Source organism: Crotalus tigris, unplaced genomic scaffold, assembly GCF_016545835.1.
Source record: "Crotalus tigris isolate CLP2741 ecotype Arizona unplaced genomic scaffold, ASM1654583v1 scf7180000024309.744930, whole genome shotgun sequence".
Taxonomy (NCBI): Eukaryota; Metazoa; Chordata; class Lepidosauria; order Squamata; family Viperidae; genus Crotalus; species Crotalus tigris.
The window spans coordinates 611,881-628,515 of record NW_024100481.1 but is presented as its reverse complement, the minus strand read 5'-3'; the positions used below and the strand labels follow the sequence as shown (position 1 = coordinate 628,515).

Below are 16,635 nucleotides of genomic sequence, written 5' to 3'. Positions count from 1 at the left end.
GAGAGCTGGGAAGCCGGGCGTCCACAGAGGGCAGGATAGGCAGAGAGGGCTGGAAGCTGTTTCAGCCTCCAGCCCTCTAATCATTTTTGTTGCTTTTCTCTTTCTAGAGAAAACCGCGGTGACCAGACCTGCACGCAGGTATTCCAAGGGTGGCCTTATCTAGCTGCATTTCGCTTCTCCAGTTTTGCTCAGGGCCGCCAGCAGGGGGCGCCGAGCTCTCCCTTGGACTGGGGGCCTGTGCGGAGCTGCCGGACAAGGGCGGCTTTCTCCACTGGGCGCTGCTTTCGCCTCGCCGGGTGAGAGCGGCTGACCGCCCACACTGGGAAAACGGGGGTCAGGCGGCGTGGGGAGGGTGAGATGCGCACATTTGTGTGCATGCGCTCCACTGTCCCCCTTGCAACACATACATACATCCTTGTTTAGAGCAGGGGTGTCCAATCGTGAGACCGGAGGACTTCAACTCCCAGAATGCCCCAGCCACGCATGAATTCTGGGAGTTGAAGTCCTCTGTTCTTAAAGTAGCCATGGGTGGACACCCTTGCTTTAGAGTCTCCTCTCTTCAGGATGCTGATTGACAGAGGCCCCACTTCTGCCCCAACGTAGCTCTCACTCGGTTGCTCCTGAACTGAGAAGACCCCTGCCACCCAGATCAGCCCAAGCGCCAGAAGGCCCCACCCTGAGGGGATCTGCTTGGGGGCCGCCTGATGGGGGCTCAGTGGCTGAATCCCCAGCTCAGGGAGGGCCAGCCGCCCTGCCTCTCAGCCACTCCCTCTTGCCAGGCAGGCAGGGAGGATTCCGGCAGACCTCACCCCACAGGTATGGGGAGGGGGAGAGAAGACGTTGCAGTGAGAGACCCCACTTTGGAGGCTTCAGATTCTGCCCCCTCCCCACCCCCACCAGCAGCCAGGGCTCTGGCAGGAACTCCAGCCACCCAGGGAGACCAGCCCCCCCCCCCCCGCTGCCGGGCAGCCCATCTTCTCTGGGGAGAGCAGCCCACACTGGCCTCAGCAGGTGGAGGGGGGGTCTTGCCCCATTTGCCAAGTGGGAATCTTGGTGCAGAACCTCGCGGTCCCCGCCCTCAGCGCTCAGCCCCAGTTGCGGGCCTGACAAGAGCTGGCTGAGCTGCTCCCCTCCCTCCTGCCCCCAAGAGACCCAGACGAGGCCGAGGCCAGTTGGCATTAATTGCTTTTATTACCTACAATGGCAGGCAAAGTGCTGCTTCCGCAGCTGATGCAAGGCTGGGGGGGGGGGGATGGGGGTGGCACAGCACTGAGCCAAACAATTGCCGGCAAGATGCACCCTCTCCACTCGGAAGGCTCCAAGCCTGGGGTGAGCCCATCAGTGCCGTGCCCACCGAAGCCCACTCCCGTCTGCTCATCATCAACCCCCAGGGCACATTCACCGGACTGGCAAGGCCAGGCAAGAATCGCTGGAGGCCCAGGGGAGCCGTGCATGGGTCACCCCACAAATAATCTTAGGAACAAGCAGCTCCCCCAGACTAAAGTGACAGGGAAGGCGGGGCAGCCTTGGGGGGCTGTTAGGGATATGCTGGGGGTCACTGTCCCTGCCTGCAGAGACAGCATGCGAGTCACGGGCGAGGGGGCTGTGCAGGCAGCAGCCTCTTCCCCCCCCCACAGGCCCCATATCTTTGCAAACTCCGGCCCAGGGGCTCTTCAGCATCCAGGCGTAGCAGAAGTCCACGAGTCCCACCAAGGCTCCTTCTCCTCCCACGGATCAGGAGCCGCTCCTAGGCACCCCAGTCCCCAGGTCAGGGATGGCCGGGCCCAGGAGCCCCATAGCAGACACCCCGATCGGGCCAGGACCTTGGGACGAGCAACCCAGCAAAGCTGCTTTGGTCCAAACTGGGCTTCCGAGGCTTCTTCAGAGCCGGGTTATCCGGGGCCGAGCAATGCGTGTCTGCAGAAGGAGGGCCAAAGAGAAAGGGGGGGGGCTGGCTTCGGAGTATCAGGAGGGCGGAATAAGAGGCAAGCCACCCACCCCACCCCCCAGGGCAGAGGCGGGCGCAGGGAAACCCTGCAGGAGCCCTGCCTGATGGTCCTGAGATCTGCAGCCCCCTCTGGGATTGGGGCTGTCAGCCCTCTCCCTCCCCCCCTCTAGGAACGTGTTCACTGCCACCCCCTCCGCTTTGCTCTGGGTCCCTGGGAAGGTGTCTCCTCCTCTTGCTTGCCTCCCTCCCTGCCCTAGGCGGTGTCTCCCAGGAAGGGTCACCACCCAGCTCCCCTCCCCCCTGCTGGACCTGGAGGGAGGTGTCCACTTGGTCGAGCTGAGGCCAGAAGGTGCCCTGGGTCGGTGTGGGGCCGGCGTCCTCCCTGCTGGGGCTGGCATAGACGGCTGCAGGGAGAGAGCAGAGGGGGCCCAGTGAGGCAATGGTCCTTCCGCCAGAGAGGCAACCAGCTGTGGGGCACATCCTTGCCCCTCCTCGGGTGCCACCCAGGTCTGGAGCCCTTGGTGCCCTCTTCCAGGGAGGCTCCTGGCAAGACCTACCTGGGCCCTGTTGCCGGGCTCGGGGGCTCTGTGGGGGGAGGCCCTGAGGCCTGGCCACCCACTCCGACTCATTCTCGTACCATTTCTCCTCGTTGGGGTTCACGTTCAGCCGCCTGGGGAGGGGAGGAAAAGCGGTCAGGGAGACCTAAGCTTTGGCCCTGGACTGGCCGACCGACTGAGCCTGCTCCCCCCAACGGATGTTCAACCAAGAAAGGTGGGCTCCCCCCCCCATCCACCGGCAACATGAGAGGTGGGAATCGATGCTCTGCCTCTGTGGCTGCATCATTTGAACTCGGGACCCCAAATGCAGCAAAGCCTGCCTTGGCACAGATGCCACCTGTTGAGGGCTTCCCCTGGCCACCTTGGATGCTTGGCAGTGCCAGGACGGGGAGCTATTCCTGAGCCCTGCCTTCCCCTGCCCCATTGTGCAGGGAGGCCCGGGCAGCTGCTCCCACCCTGGCCCTGGGCCAGCCACCTCCGGAGCCGCCCACGGAAGCGAGCAGCGTTCCCTGGCAAGCGGTGCTGGGCGCTGCAGTGCCAGCCCTTTCGGTAGGGCAGCCCCCTTCAAGGCTCACTCCGCGTGGCTTCCTCAGGGACTGCTCCAGAACTTTCTTCTGGACAAACTGTTTGCCCCGCTGGGCTAGCAATGGCCGCTAAATGTCACTTGGCGTTTCCAGGGAGAGCAGGAAGAGGGAGGCTTTTGGCGCTGGGCTAGAAACTAGGTGTCTGGGACCGCCTTAGGCGTGAAAAGTGGCTGGGACTTTGGCTGGCCTCTCTCTCCAAGACCAACCCATCCCGCAGGGTTGCTTCATGAGGAAATTGGGAAGAAAGAACCGGCAGACCAGCTGTGATGCATGTCTGGAGTTTTAATCAAGGACCTTCAAATATCTGAATTAAATCTGTGTGTGAGGTGTGGAGCCTGCTTTTCTGCGGCTCCACACCTGTTCGTAAAGGGCTGCACGGGGATGTACTCAGTGCTCAGAACAAGGGCTGAGTAGATGGCTGTCTGCTGAACAGGTCCCTGTTTTACAGGGGAACCTTTGGGCTAGTTTCACGCCTGTGGCTTGACCTTGCAATTGTTTGCTGTTTCTGTTAGGACTGCGGTTTTAAGCTGTTGGCAAATCGCCCCATGGAAACGGTTGCCTCCTGGAGCCTGCCCAGAACAAACACGCCACTTGCAAACCAGGCCCCTGTCGCCAGCAGGTCCCAGGGCGGAAGGCTGGCCAGGCAGCTGGGAGAGGCCGGAGAAGGGCTTCCTGAGCTCCGACCAGGAAATGCCCCCCCAGGCCTGAGAGGGGGCCCAAGCCAACTTCAGCAGCAGCCTAGAGGGAGCCCGCAAGGCAGGGCAGCCCAGGATGCCCCACCAACGTACCTGTGGTCTTTCCATGGGCGGCAGTGGCGCCAGCAGAGGAGGGCAGCCAGGACCAGGATGAGGAGCAGCAGGACCGCCAGGCCCAGGGCCACTCCCACGGCCACCCCCACCTTGCTGATGCTCTGGTCACAGTGGCGGCCGCTGTACCAGTAGGCGTCCGACTGCTGGCAGCTGGAGGAGAAGGGCAAAGTGTCAGGGCTGGGGGGCAGCCTTTCTCTAACTGGGAGGGTTTAGTTCTGTCTTCTGGCCGACTGGGGCATGGGAAGGGAGGCCCACGGATGCCCTGCAGCACGCAGGGCCACGAAACTGAGGGCAGGGCCCCGCCTTGCTCCTGGGGCACCCAAGGCGCCATCCTGGGAAGGGCCTGGGTGGAGCTCTGCAAGGGGAGCCCTCTGCGGCTGCTTTGGGCCAGAGCCTCAGGGCAGCTGCTCCTGATCCGCTCGTTCAGGGCGGCTCCATCTCTCCCCCCCCACCTCCCAGGCCATCCCAGTCCCAAGCCCTGGCAGGGCCCAAGAGCCAGGGCTGGAGTCTACTGCCCCCTTGGGGGGAAGGGCCCGAGGCTCTGGCTGTGTCACCCTGCGGTTTCCCAAGGAAGCCCCATAGGTCGGGCTAGTGACCGAGAGGAGGGGCCCAGGCCCACCTGCCTGTGACCCATCCCCCCCCCGCCCTACTCACTAGCAGTTTGGCCCGTCTGTCTGGATGTAGCAGCTCCCCTTGTCACAGCGGAAGGGATCCGGGTGCGAAAAGCTGCAGTTGGAGACGCACTGCAGCTGGTTGCTAATGTTTCGGGCCAGGTAATACAGCTGCAGGTCTTCCCTGACCACCGAGTTATTTCTGCAGGCTTTGGACAAGTCTAGCAGGCAGGAGGAGAGGAGCCACGAGTCAGCTGAGGACTGGGGCACCCACCACGATTGCAATCCCCCCCCCCATTGCAGCCTTCCGGGGCCTCGGGTCCAGCCAGTCTCTGACGCTGCTTTTAGCCCGGAAATGCTACGCACCCCCTCCCCCCCTCCCTCCCTCCCTCCCTCTCCCTCCCCCCCCCTCTCGCACACGCACACTGCAAGGCTCTCACCTTGAGGACTGAGAGCCACTTCAGTCACCACGGAGTCACTCGAGTTGAAACACAGCTTATCTGAAAGAGACCCGGTTATCACACCATTACAAGCTTTGATTGCTGCTGGGAAACGGGCTCTCTCCAGGGCCCTGTCCAGGCAAAGGGCGGGAGGAGAACTGAACGGAGGAAGCTGCCTCCGGGAAGGGGCTTTTCCCAGGCCTGGGAGATTGCATCTCGCCTGGTCCCCAGGGACCTCTTCCCCTCCTCCTCCCCCCCCCCGCGGGGGATCCTGCCCTGCCCCTTTCTCCTCCCAGGGCAGTCCGCCAGCAAGGACAGGAAGGGGAGCAGAGCCAGAAAGGCCAGCTGGGGGGAAGGAGAAGAGCCCCCTTCCTGCCCCTCAATCCCCTGGCGGCAGCAGCAGGAGCAGCCAACGGCCTCTGCTGCCCCCATTTGCCCGGCTTTCCAACCAACCTCCTTTCCTCCAATCTCAGGACGGGGGGGGGACAGACTCCCCCCACCCCTTGGTCAGGCCCTGTCCTTGCTGGCATGCCTTCGCTTCCCCTGCAGGAGCCAGGCCAGAGCCTCTTGGCCAGGGACTGGCCGCTGGCTGGGCCAGAGTGAGGCCCTCTGCACCCAGGGCTGCCGTGGTGGGACTAGGCCACCCCAGGCCCCCTCACCTTTTTCCTTGGAGGTACAAACGTCCTCCTTGCTCTGCAGCTGAGTCCGGATTTTGCCCACAGCTTTGTCATAAGAGGCATTGAATTCGGAGAAAGGCACCCACAGGAGCACCTGGTGCTCCACGTTGATGCTGCCGTTGCTGGTGGGAAGAGAAAGGGAGGAAGACGCTGCTTCACTGGGCCCCCAAGTCCTACCCCGAGGGCCCCAGGGCGACGTGGCTGTGGCTGTGGCCACTGGGCCACCCACAGAGCGCCTGGGATGGGGTGCCTGTCACCTCCGGTGGGGCTTTTGCCCAAGGACAGGTGGGGGTGGGCAACCCACCAATTGTCTCCCCCCAACGGGGCCCCAACTAGGTTCCCCCATAGCTCACCTCAGACGAAGCACATTTACTCCCTGGAACCCAGAAATGTTGGCATAGAAAATTCTCATCTAGAGGGGGGGGAGGGATGAAAGGAGAGGGGGGGTCATTGTTATCAAAGTATCTCTGAGGATGCACGTTGAGGCTGCCCCCAACTGCACCATTTCACCCCAGATCTGGGGGGTGGGGGAGGCTTTAAGCAGACATCGCTCCCTCCAATGTTCCCCCTAAGAGATTGCAGGCAGAAGCCCAGGCCTCCACCCCTATCACGGAGCCCCACCAGCCTCATCAGCAGTAGAGGCCAAATGAGAACCTGCCAGCCTTCATTGGGCGGCAAAGCCAGATCTATGGGGTCCAATTCGGAGGATGTCTGCCTGTGTCAAAGCCTGGGCAGTAGCCAGAAAAGCTCAAAGGGCTTCAGAGGGCAGCCGGCTGTCTCTCCCAGCCTGCCCTCCCATCCACCCACCCACCCACGGCCAGGCAGAGGGGAGCTAGGACACCCGGCCAGCCCCACCCCTCGGGCTCTCGGCCGAAGCTCTTGGGACAGGACAAGGGGAGCCCTGGTGGACGGACAGAGGGGCTCTTCGCATCACCTGCTCCTTAAATTGGGTCTCAAAAATCCGGAAAGCTGGCGAGCCAAGACTGGCCATCCCTGCTATAAACTTCTTTTCGATCACTTTGACGAAGACGTTGATTGTAGCCGTAATCATCCCTGTCAGAAAGCACAGGGTAGTGAAAACCTCTAGGCCAAGACCCACAGGCCTCTCCCGGCTCCTCGCCTCTCCCCTTCAGGTGGCAATCAAGTGGACTCCTTCACTTATCCAATTATTTATAGACCCTCCAACTTCCTCAAGGCCTGGTTTAGAGTCAAATAATTGCTAACTCATTAAGGAGCAGAAATCCAGCTGACGCCCTGGTGCCCTTGGTTGCCCGTGCACCCGTCTGGAGAATAAGGCCATAAAAACAATGTTCACGTCAACACCCTTGTACCTTTTGTGCCCACACGCCCTTGAACAACAATGTGTTCACGGCCAGGGGTGGCAGGGGTCCCTTCCCTGAGAAGGCAGGGCAAGCCGCTCCCCTCCCCACCCTCCCTCCTCAGCTGACTTGGGGTGTGAGCTCCCTCCCTCATTTTGAAGGGGACGACCGGCCCTTTCAATGGCTCCTGAAAACCTACAGAACTGGGTCGTGGTCCTGAGCACCCATAGCCCTGAGACCCTCCCTTCTGGACCAGGCGGGCGTCTGAAGCAGGCCACTGGCCAGTGCACTGAAGTAGCCCAGGCGAGAGGAAACGAAGGCCTCTCTGTCCCGACAGCAGCCTAAGTGTTGCGCCAGCCAATACTGGCAAGGGGCCTTCCACAGTGGTGGGAGTGGAGGAGCAGGGAGACCCCCTGAACGAATTCCCTCCCGGGAAGGGCTATCTCCAGAAGAGGCTCTATGGGCCTGCCATAGAGAGAGCTGTGATGGACAAACGGCGCCATCTTGGTTGGGCCCACCTTCAGCTCCCACCCTGGTCCTTAAAGCTGAGCCCGGCAGATTCTCTCTCTGAGCTTGGCTGTTTTCTTGCAGACGTTTCACGGCTCAACTAAGTAACATCATCAATGTATGTAACAATCAGTGATGAATGTCACCTGGCATCAGTGTTGCTCCCTAGTTGGGTCGTGAAACGTCTGCAAGAAAATCACCAAGGTCAGAGAGCACCAAGGACGCCCCCACCCCTCAGTTGAATCCTGAGTTGTACGTCTTCTCTTCCACAACAGAGGGATGCTGTATGTTTCTGACAGGGGTTTTGGTGAACAGGTGCTCCAAATTTGTGGTGGAAGAAAAAATAAATGATCCAGAAGAGTATTTAAAAAACCACTGGTGATTAAACATTTTAATAATTATCTGCCTTTACTAATTATTACGATTCTACTCTAGATTTCCCGATATGTGTTACATACACTTTTTTTTATTTCTGAGTACAAATATACAGCATTATTTTTTAAGCTGCTTGAATATACAAAATGGGGAGGGGAAGGAAAAAGAGATGTCAAAAAGGAGAAAGTTCAAACAAAGGGGAAAAGGGCAGAAGGAAGGCGCAGCCAAGGTCTGTCACATAAAGACTCTTCTATTTTAGTCGCTTCCTTGTGCATTTTTTCCTTTGTTTGCCGTTGTGGTTTTTTTTTCTTTTTTCCCCTCCTTTTTTTTTCTTAATCCAACCTTTTAAACATATCCTTAAAACTTAGCCGCAGAGTATCTGATCTGTTTTTTCTACATATTTCACAAGAAAAAAGGATTGTTGATGACCCAAGAGCATAAAACTGCCAGCCGATCTTTCTAACACCAAAGAGTAATGCTTCTTACTGCCCCTCCCCTGGCTTATACTGCTTTATAGAATAATGTTTCAGGTTTTTGGTATTTCCTCCTGATCGTATTCGCATCTTTCGGTCTTCTTGGCCTTTCTGACAACATCTAAACAGATCTGGAGTTAGGAAAGCCAAAACAGCCCTAGCAGAACAAGCGCCTGGGGGCCTAAATCACATCATGCTTCCCGTATGAAGACCCAGCTTTCAAAAAAACAAAATTCTCTGGGGAATCCAGTAATCTGTGTTTTCAGCTGCATTTTTCTTCACTGAAATCTTTTTTTTTTTTTGTATGCCACTCAGAATCATGCCTTTTATAGAAACTCTTTAAATAAATAAATAAATCCTTAGCTGAATTTATTTGATAAAAACTATTGATCTCCTGAAGACTATTAGTATTAGAGAACCTCTAGATTAGCATATTTTTTTCCAACTGACCCCTACTCAGTCCTTGCCAATAACTCTTATCACGGGCCTTTCCCAGATCCCATGGAAGAATGCTGAGACCACCTTTTCCATATCACCAGACCCGCCTCCAACGTTTACAAAAGCAGGAGACCCAGGATAAATAACTGAAGGTAACGTTGTCCGTGATCTATAACTCAGCCAGGCCATTGAGAAGGAAACTTACACCCTCTTGCTTGCAAAGACAGCCGGATCTCCCTGGGCCTTCAAATCACAGACTTTCCCTGAAGGAGGCTGGAAGACACAGCATAGACCTCCAAGGGAGGGGGGGATCATGGTGGTGTCAGGGATGTTTGAGCATTTGATAGATATGCAAATTAGGTCAAGTCATTCAAAATGCACCTTATGCTACTCAATAAGATAGCAATTGACCACACAGGATTTAAAAATCATTAGATATGACCAAAATAAATTCCGATATGTTTGTTTTTATCTTAATTGTATGTTCTTATAGTTGTCAACCCCCTAGGGTTTGGGGATTCTAGAAGGATATAAATATGTAAAGACACAACTAAATAATTATTCGACTTATTTCATGGGCCTCTCACAGCAACAAAGACAGCTGCCTGCCGCTAACGCCGCTGTCCGTGGCATCAGACCAGAGGAAGGAAGGCTTCAGATACGGAGGGGCTCCCGCTGGGCCTGCAGGGACTGCGCTGAATGCTACATGAAAACTCAACAGCCATCGTCATCATCACCACCACCACCACCACCATCATCGTGATCACAGAAATCGGGAGCGACACAAAAAATAAACTTACCCACAACAACTTCATTCTTTGCCTCCTTGCAAAATGGCTCAGTGAAAGGTGACGGACAGTCACAGCGATCCCCAACAGGAACCCCGCCATTAAAACATTTGGGGGGCAGAATTTCAGTTGTAGAAGCTTCACAAAAAAAGAACAAAATTAGTCAAAACAAAGAAGGTAAATGTCTAGAAATCATTTAAGAGTTTCCTAAACAAAAGATATAAAAATGGGGTGCTTGGTGCTCTTCTAAGTGGGCTGCATTCTTGCAAACGTTTCATTAGCAAACTATGTAACATCATCAGCACTCGTACGGAGTGGAGACAAAAAAACTACTACATCTAAGAAGAGATTGATGCATCAGAAAATTGCTCTCAAGTCTAAATTATATCACCTTGCATACAATAACTAATTGTTCATATACACAGGTTGACAAAGGAAGAATCACAAAATCTTCTCAAACCATAGAGACCACCTGACTTGCTTGCTGATACTGTGGCCCATGTGGAATTACTAATACCCCAAAATATAAAAAACTACATTAGGTAGTTATCTATGACAGAGAGGAAAGTATGCCAGGAGAAGAAAGACTACATGGAAGGACAGAACTGGCTCTACCTTTTACCCAGGTGACCACATTAGGAGCAAAGATTTTTAATGAACACTCATTCATGGGGAAAGAGTTGAAGAGAGCAAATGAAAACTAGATGCCACCAGAATCTCAGTAGAAGTAGATGAACAGCTAAGGGGAAAACAAGTTGGAAGAGGAAGCAGGGAAAGAAAAGATAGCATAGCTTCCACTAACAGGACTTGCACTACTAGTCAGAGCATATGTACAGATATCACACTCTCCACCTGAACTCAGGGTCGTAGATTGCAATGGTCTCTCCTGGGATGTCGTCATTCTGGAAGAAAGGGAAGGGGATGAAGGCTCTGTGCTGGAGTGCCAAGTACTAAGATGGGGCCTCAGTGAGCCACGGCTGCTGGAAGAAACTAGAGGGCCAGTGGTTATTGAAGAAGCAATGGACACTGTTGTTCTCCGTGGAGTTTCTGGTGCAGAAGTGCTAGAGGAGCTCAATGTCCGAGGAAGTGAGGTCTCCTGACTTGGCCTTGGGCTCTGACTGGAAGACACAGATATGGTTGAGGAAGAGGGCATAAGTGTGCTATGCGACCCTTCTGAAGAAGGAGCAGGAGAAACAGATGTGATCTGTGACTGAGTGGAAATCGCTGTGGGTGTGCTGGGACTGAACTTTGTTTGGCCACTCGTGTAGCTAGAGCCGTGCGTTTTGGCGGTGGAAAAGGTGGAGGGAAAACTGCTATGAAGATTTGCCGGGCTGGAAGAGAAGCTACTGTGCACTACACTTGATGTTTCTGCACTTGGACTCAGAGTTGTTGACTGCAATGTTCGCTTGTGGGAGGTGGTCGTTTGGGAAGTAGAAGAAGGACTTGAACCGTGTTCTGTGCTTGGCTGATCAGTATTCACAGAAGGACTCAGTGAGCCACGGCTGGTGGAAGAAACTAGAGGGCCAGTGGTTGTTGAAGACGTAATGGACGCTGTAGTTGTCCGTGGAGTTTCTGGTGCAGAAGTGCTAGAGGAGCCCGATGTCCCGGGAAGTGAGGTCTCCTGACTTGGCGTTGGGCTCCGAATGGAAGACACAAATAAGGTTGAGGGAGAGGGCACAAGCGTGCTGTTCGACCCTTCCGAGGAAGGAGCAGGAGAAGGAGATGTGACTTGTGACTGAGTGGAACTCCCCTTGGGTGTGCTGGGACTGGACCCTGTTTGACCAGCCATGTGGCTTGAGCCGTGAGTTATGGCGGTGGAAAAGGTGGAGGGCAAACTGCTCTGAAGATCTGCCGTGCTGGAAGAGAAGCTACTGTGCACGACACTTGATGTTTCTGCACTTGGACTCAGAGTCGTTGATTGCAATGTTCCCTCCTCGGGTACGTTCGTTGTAGATGAAATGGAAGGGGTTGAACCATGTTTTGTGCTTGGCTGCTCAGTATTCACAGGAGGACTCAGTGAGCCAGGGCTGGTGGAAGAAACTAGAGGGCCAGTGGTTGTTGAAGACGTAATGGACGCCGTAGTTGTCCGTGGAGTTTCTGGTGCAGAACTGCTAGAGGAGCCCGATGTCCCAGGAAGTGAGGTCTCCTGACTTGGCGTTGGGCTCCGACTGGAAGACACAGATAAGGTTGAGGGAGAGGGCACAAGCGTGCTGTTTGACCCTTCCGAGGAAGGAGCAGGAGAAGGAGATGTGACTTGTGACTGAGTGGAACTCCCCTTGGGTTTGCTGGGACTGGACCCTGTTTGACCAGCCGTGTGGCTTGAGCCGTGAGTTATGGCGGTGGAAAAGATGGAGGGCAAACTGCTCTGAAGATTTGCCATGCTGGAAGAGAAGCTACTGTGCACGACACTTGATGTTTCTGCACTTGGACTCAGAGTCGTTGATTGCAATGTTCCCTCCTCGGGTACGTTCGTTGTATATGAAATGGAAGGGGTTGAACCATGTTTTGTGCTTGGCTGCTCAGTATTCACAGGAGGACTCAGTGAGCCAGGGCTGGTGGAAGAAACTAGAGGGCCAGTGGTTGTTGAAGACGTAATGGACGCTGTAGTTGTCCGTGGAGTTTCTGGTGCAGAAGTGCTAGAGGAGCCCGATGTCCCAGGAAGTGAGGTCTCCTGACTTGGCGTTGGGCTCCGACTGGAAGACACAGATAAGGTTGAGGGAGAGGGCACAAGCGTGCTGTTTGACCCTTCCGAGGAAGGAGCAGGAGAAGGAGATGTGACTTGTGACTGAGTGGAACTCCCCTTGGGTGTGCTGGGACTGGACCCTGTTTGACCAGCCGTGTGGCTTGAGCCGTGAGTTATGGCGGTGGAAAAGGTGGAGGGCAAACTGCTCTGAAGATTTGCCGTGCTGGAAGAGAAGCTACTGTGCACGACACTTGATGTTTCTGCACTTGGACTCAGAGTCGTTGATTGCAATGTTCCCTCCTCGGGTACGTTCGTTGTAGATGAAATGGAAGGGGTTGAACCATGTTTTGTGCTTGGCTGCTCAGTATTCACAGGAGGACTCAGTGAGCCAGGGCTGGTGGAAGAAACTAGAGGGCCAGTGGTTGTTGAAGACGTAATGGACGCTGTAGTTGTCCGTGGAGTTTCTGGTGCAGAAGTGCTAGAGGAGCCCGATGTCCCAGGAAGTGAGGTCTCCTGACTTGGCGTTGGGCTCCGACTGGAAGACACAGATAAGGTTGAGGGAGAGGGCACAAGCGTGCTGTTTGACCCTTCCGAGGAAGGAGCAGGAGAAGGAGATGTGACTTGTGACTGAGTGGAACTCCCCTTGGGTGTGCTGGGACTGGACCCTGTTTGACCAGCCGTGTGGCTTGAGCCGTGAGTTATGGCGGTGGAAAAGGTGGAGGGCAAACTGCTCTGAAGATTTGCCGTGCTGGAAGAGAAGCTACTGTGCACGACACTTGATGTTTCTGCACTTGGACTCAGAGTCGTTGATTGCAATGTTCCCTCCTCGGGTACGTTCGTTGTAGATGAAATGGAAGGGGTTGAACCATGTTTTGTGCTTGGCTGCTCAGTATTCACAGGAGGACTCAGTGAGCCAGGGCTGGTGGAAGAAACTAGAGGGCCAGTGGTTGTTGAAGACGTAATGGACGCTGTAGTTGTCCGTGGAGTTTCTGGTGCAGAAGTGCTAGAGGAGCCCGATGTCCCAGGAAGTGAGGTCTCCTGACTTGGCGTTGGGCTCCGACTGGAAGACACAGATAAGGTTGAGGGAGAGGGCACAAGCGTGCTGTTTGACCCTTCCGAGGAAGGAGCAGGAGAAGGAGATGTGACTTGTGACTGAGTGGAACTCCCCTTGGGTGTGCTGGGACTGGACCCTGTTTGACCAGCCGTGTGGCTTGAGCCGTGAGTTATGGCGGTGGAAAAGGTGGAGGGCAAACTGCTCTGAATATTTGCCGTGCTGGAAGAGAAGCTACTGTGCACGACACTTGATGTTTCTGCACTTGGACTCAGAGTCGTTGATTGCAATGTTCCCTCCTCGGGTATGTTCGTTGTAGATGAAATGGAAGGGGTTGAACCATGTTTTGTACTTGGCTGCTCAGTATTCACAGGAGGACTCAGTGAGCCAGGGCTAGTGGAAGAAACTAGAGGGCCAGTGGTTGTTGAAGACGTAATGGACGCTGTAGTTGTCCGTGGAGTTTCTGGTGCAGAAGTGCTAGAGGAGCCCGATGTCCCAGGAAGTGAGGTCTCCTGACTTGGCGTTGGGCTCCGACTGGAAGACACAGATAAGGTTGAGGGAGAGGGCACAAGCGTGCTGTTTGACCCTTCCGAGGAAGGAGCAGGAGAAGGAGATGTGACTTGTGACTGAGTGGAACTCCCCTTGGGTGTGCTGGGACTGGACCCTGTTTGACCAGCCGTGTGGCTTGAGCCGTGAGTTATGGCGGTGGAAAAGGTGGAGGGCAAACTGCTCTGAAGATTTGCCGTGCTGGAAGAGAAGCTACTGTGCACGACACTTGATGTTTCTGCACTTGGACTCAGAGTCGTTGATTGCAATGTTCCCTCCTCGGGTACGTTCGTTGTAGATGAAATGGAAGGGGTTGAACCATGTTTTGTGCTTGGCTGCTCAGTATTCACAGGAGGACTCAGTGAGCCAGGGCTGGTGGAAGAAACTAGAGGGCCAGTGGTTGTTGAAGACGTAATGGACGCTGTAGTTGTCCGTGGAGTTTCTGGTGCAGAAGTGCTAGAGGAGCCCGATGTCCCAGGAAGTGAGGTCTCCTGACTTGGCGTTGGGCTCCGACTGGAAGACACAGATAAGGTTGAGGGAGAGGGCACAAGCGTGCTGTTTGACCCTTCCGAGGAAGGAGCAGGAGAAGGAGATGTGACTTGTGACTGAGTGGAACTCCCCTTGGGTGTGCTGGGACTGGACCCTGTTTGACCAGCCGTGTGGCTTGAGCCGTGAGTTGTGGCGGTGGAAAAATTGGAGGGCAAACTGCTCTGTAGATTTGCCGTGCTGGAAGAGAAGCTACTGTGCACGACACTTGATGTTTCTGCACTTGGACTCAGAGTTGTTGATTGCAATGTTCCCTCCTCGGGTACGTTCGTTGTAGATGAAATGGAAGGGGTTGAACCATGTTTTGTGCTTGGCTGCTCAGTATTCACAGGAGGACTCAGTGAGCCAGGGCTGGTGGAAGAAACTAGAGGGCCAGTGGTTGTTGAAGACGTAATGGACGCTGTAGTTGTCCGTGGAGTTTCTGGTGCAGAAGTGCTAGAGGAGCCCGATGTCCCAGGAAGTGAGGTCTCCTGACTTGGCGTTGGGCTCCGACTGGAAGACACAGATAAGGTTGAGGGAGAGGGCACAAGCGTGCTGGGTGACCCTTCCGAGGAAGGAGCAGGAGAAGGAGATGTGACTTGTGACTGAGTGGAACTCCCCTTGGGTGTGCTGGGACTGGACCCTGTTTGACCAGCCGTGTGGCTTGAGCCGTGAGTTATGGCGGTGGAAAAGGTGGAGGGCAAACTGCTCTGAAGATTTGCCGTGCTGGAAGAGAAGCTACTGTGCACGACACTTGATGTTTCTGCACTTGGACTCAGAGTTGTTGATTGCAATGTTCCCTCCTCGGGTACGTTCGTTGTAGATGAAATGGAAGGGGTTGAACCATGTTTTGTGCTTGGCTGCTCAGTATTCACAGGAGGACTCAGTGAGCCAGGGCTGGTGGAAGAAACTAGAGGGCCAGTGGTTGTTGAAGACGTAATGGACGCTGTAGTTGTCCGTGGAGTTTCTGGTGCAGAAGTGCTAGAGGAGCCCGATGTCCCAGGAAGTGAGGTCTCCTGACTTGGCGTTGGGCTCCGACTGGAAGACACAGATAAGGTTGAGGGAGAGGGCACAAGCGTGCTGGTTGACCCTTCCGAGGAAGGAGCAGGAGAAGGAGATGTGACTTGTGACTGAGTGGAACTCCCCTTGGGTGTGCTGGGACTGGACCCTGTTTGACCAGCCGTGTGGCTTGAGCCGGGAGTTGTGGCGGTGGAAAATTTGGAGGGCAAACTGCTCTGAAGATTTGCCGTGCTGGAAGAGAAGCTACTGTGAACGACACTTGATGTTTCTGCACTTGGACTCAGAGTCGTTGATTGCAATGTTCCCTCCTCGGGTACGTTCGTTGTAGATGAAATGGAAGGGGTTGAACCATGTTTGGTGCTTGGCTGCTCAGTATTCACAGGAGGACTCAGTGAGCCAGGGCTGGTGGAAGAAACTAGAGGGCCAGTGGTTGTTGAAGACGTAATGGACGCTGTAGTTGTCCGTGGAGTTTCTGGTGCAGAAGTGCTAGAGGAGCCCGATGTCCCAGAAAGTGAGGTCTCCTGACATGGCGTTGGGCTCCGACTGGAAGACACAGATAAGGTTGAGTGAGAGGGCAGAAGCGTGCTGTTCGACCCTTCCGAGGAAGGAGCAGGAGAAGGAGATGTGACTTGTGACTGAGTGGAACTCCCCTTGGGTGTGCTGGGACTGGACCCTGTTTGACCAGCCGTGTGGCTTGAGCCGTGAGTTCTGGCGGTGGAAAAGGTGGAGGGCAAACTGCTCTGAATATTTGCCGTGCTGGAAGAGAAGCTTACTGTGCAACGACACTTGATGTTTCGCACGTGGACTCAGAGTCGTTGTTGCAATGTTCCCTCCTCGGGTACGTTCGTTGTAATGAAATGTAAGGGGTTGAACCATGTTTGTGCTTGGCTGCTCATATTCACGAGGAGGCTCAGTGAGCCAGGGCTGGGGGAAAAACTAGAGGGCCAGTGTTTGTGAAGAACGTAATGGACGTGTAGTTGTCCGTGGAGTTTTCTGGTGCAGAAGTGCTAGGAGGAGCCCGAGTCCCCAGGAAGTACGTCCCTGACTTGGTGTTTGGCTCCAACCTGGAAGACACAGATCAGTTGAGGGAGAGGGCACAAGGCGTGCTGGGTGACCCTTCCGAGACGGAGCAGGAGAAGGAGTAGGTTACTTGTGACTGAGTGGAACTCCCTTGGGTGTGCTGGGGAACTGGCCCTGTTTGACCAGCGTGTGGCTTGAGCCGTGAGTTGTGGCGGTGGAAAATTTGGAGGGCACACTGCTCTGAAGATTTGCCGTGCTGGAAGA

General features: G+C 55.1%; 1 protein-coding gene across 1 annotated transcript; it reads right to left on the bottom strand.

The window, feature by feature from the left end:
- Positions 1–1,222: 1,222 nt before the first annotated feature.
- On the bottom strand, positions 1,223–16,247 carry LOC120299748 (mucin-5AC-like). Its single transcript, XM_039324882.1, has 12 exons — positions 16,225–16,247; positions 10,379–16,107; positions 9,539–9,664; positions 6,561–6,679; positions 5,980–6,038; positions 5,609–5,748; positions 4,950–5,009; positions 4,553–4,730; positions 3,878–4,048; positions 2,506–2,618; positions 2,258–2,352; positions 1,223–1,917 (listed from the first exon to the last, which is right to left on the bottom strand). Exons 1-12 carry the CDS (start codon positions 16,245–16,247, stop codon positions 1,882–1,884), a joined length of 6,849 nt encoding a protein of 2,282 aa, XP_039180816.1. The 3' UTR covers positions 1,223–1,881.
- Between the last annotated feature and the right edge of the window lie 388 nt (positions 16,248–16,635).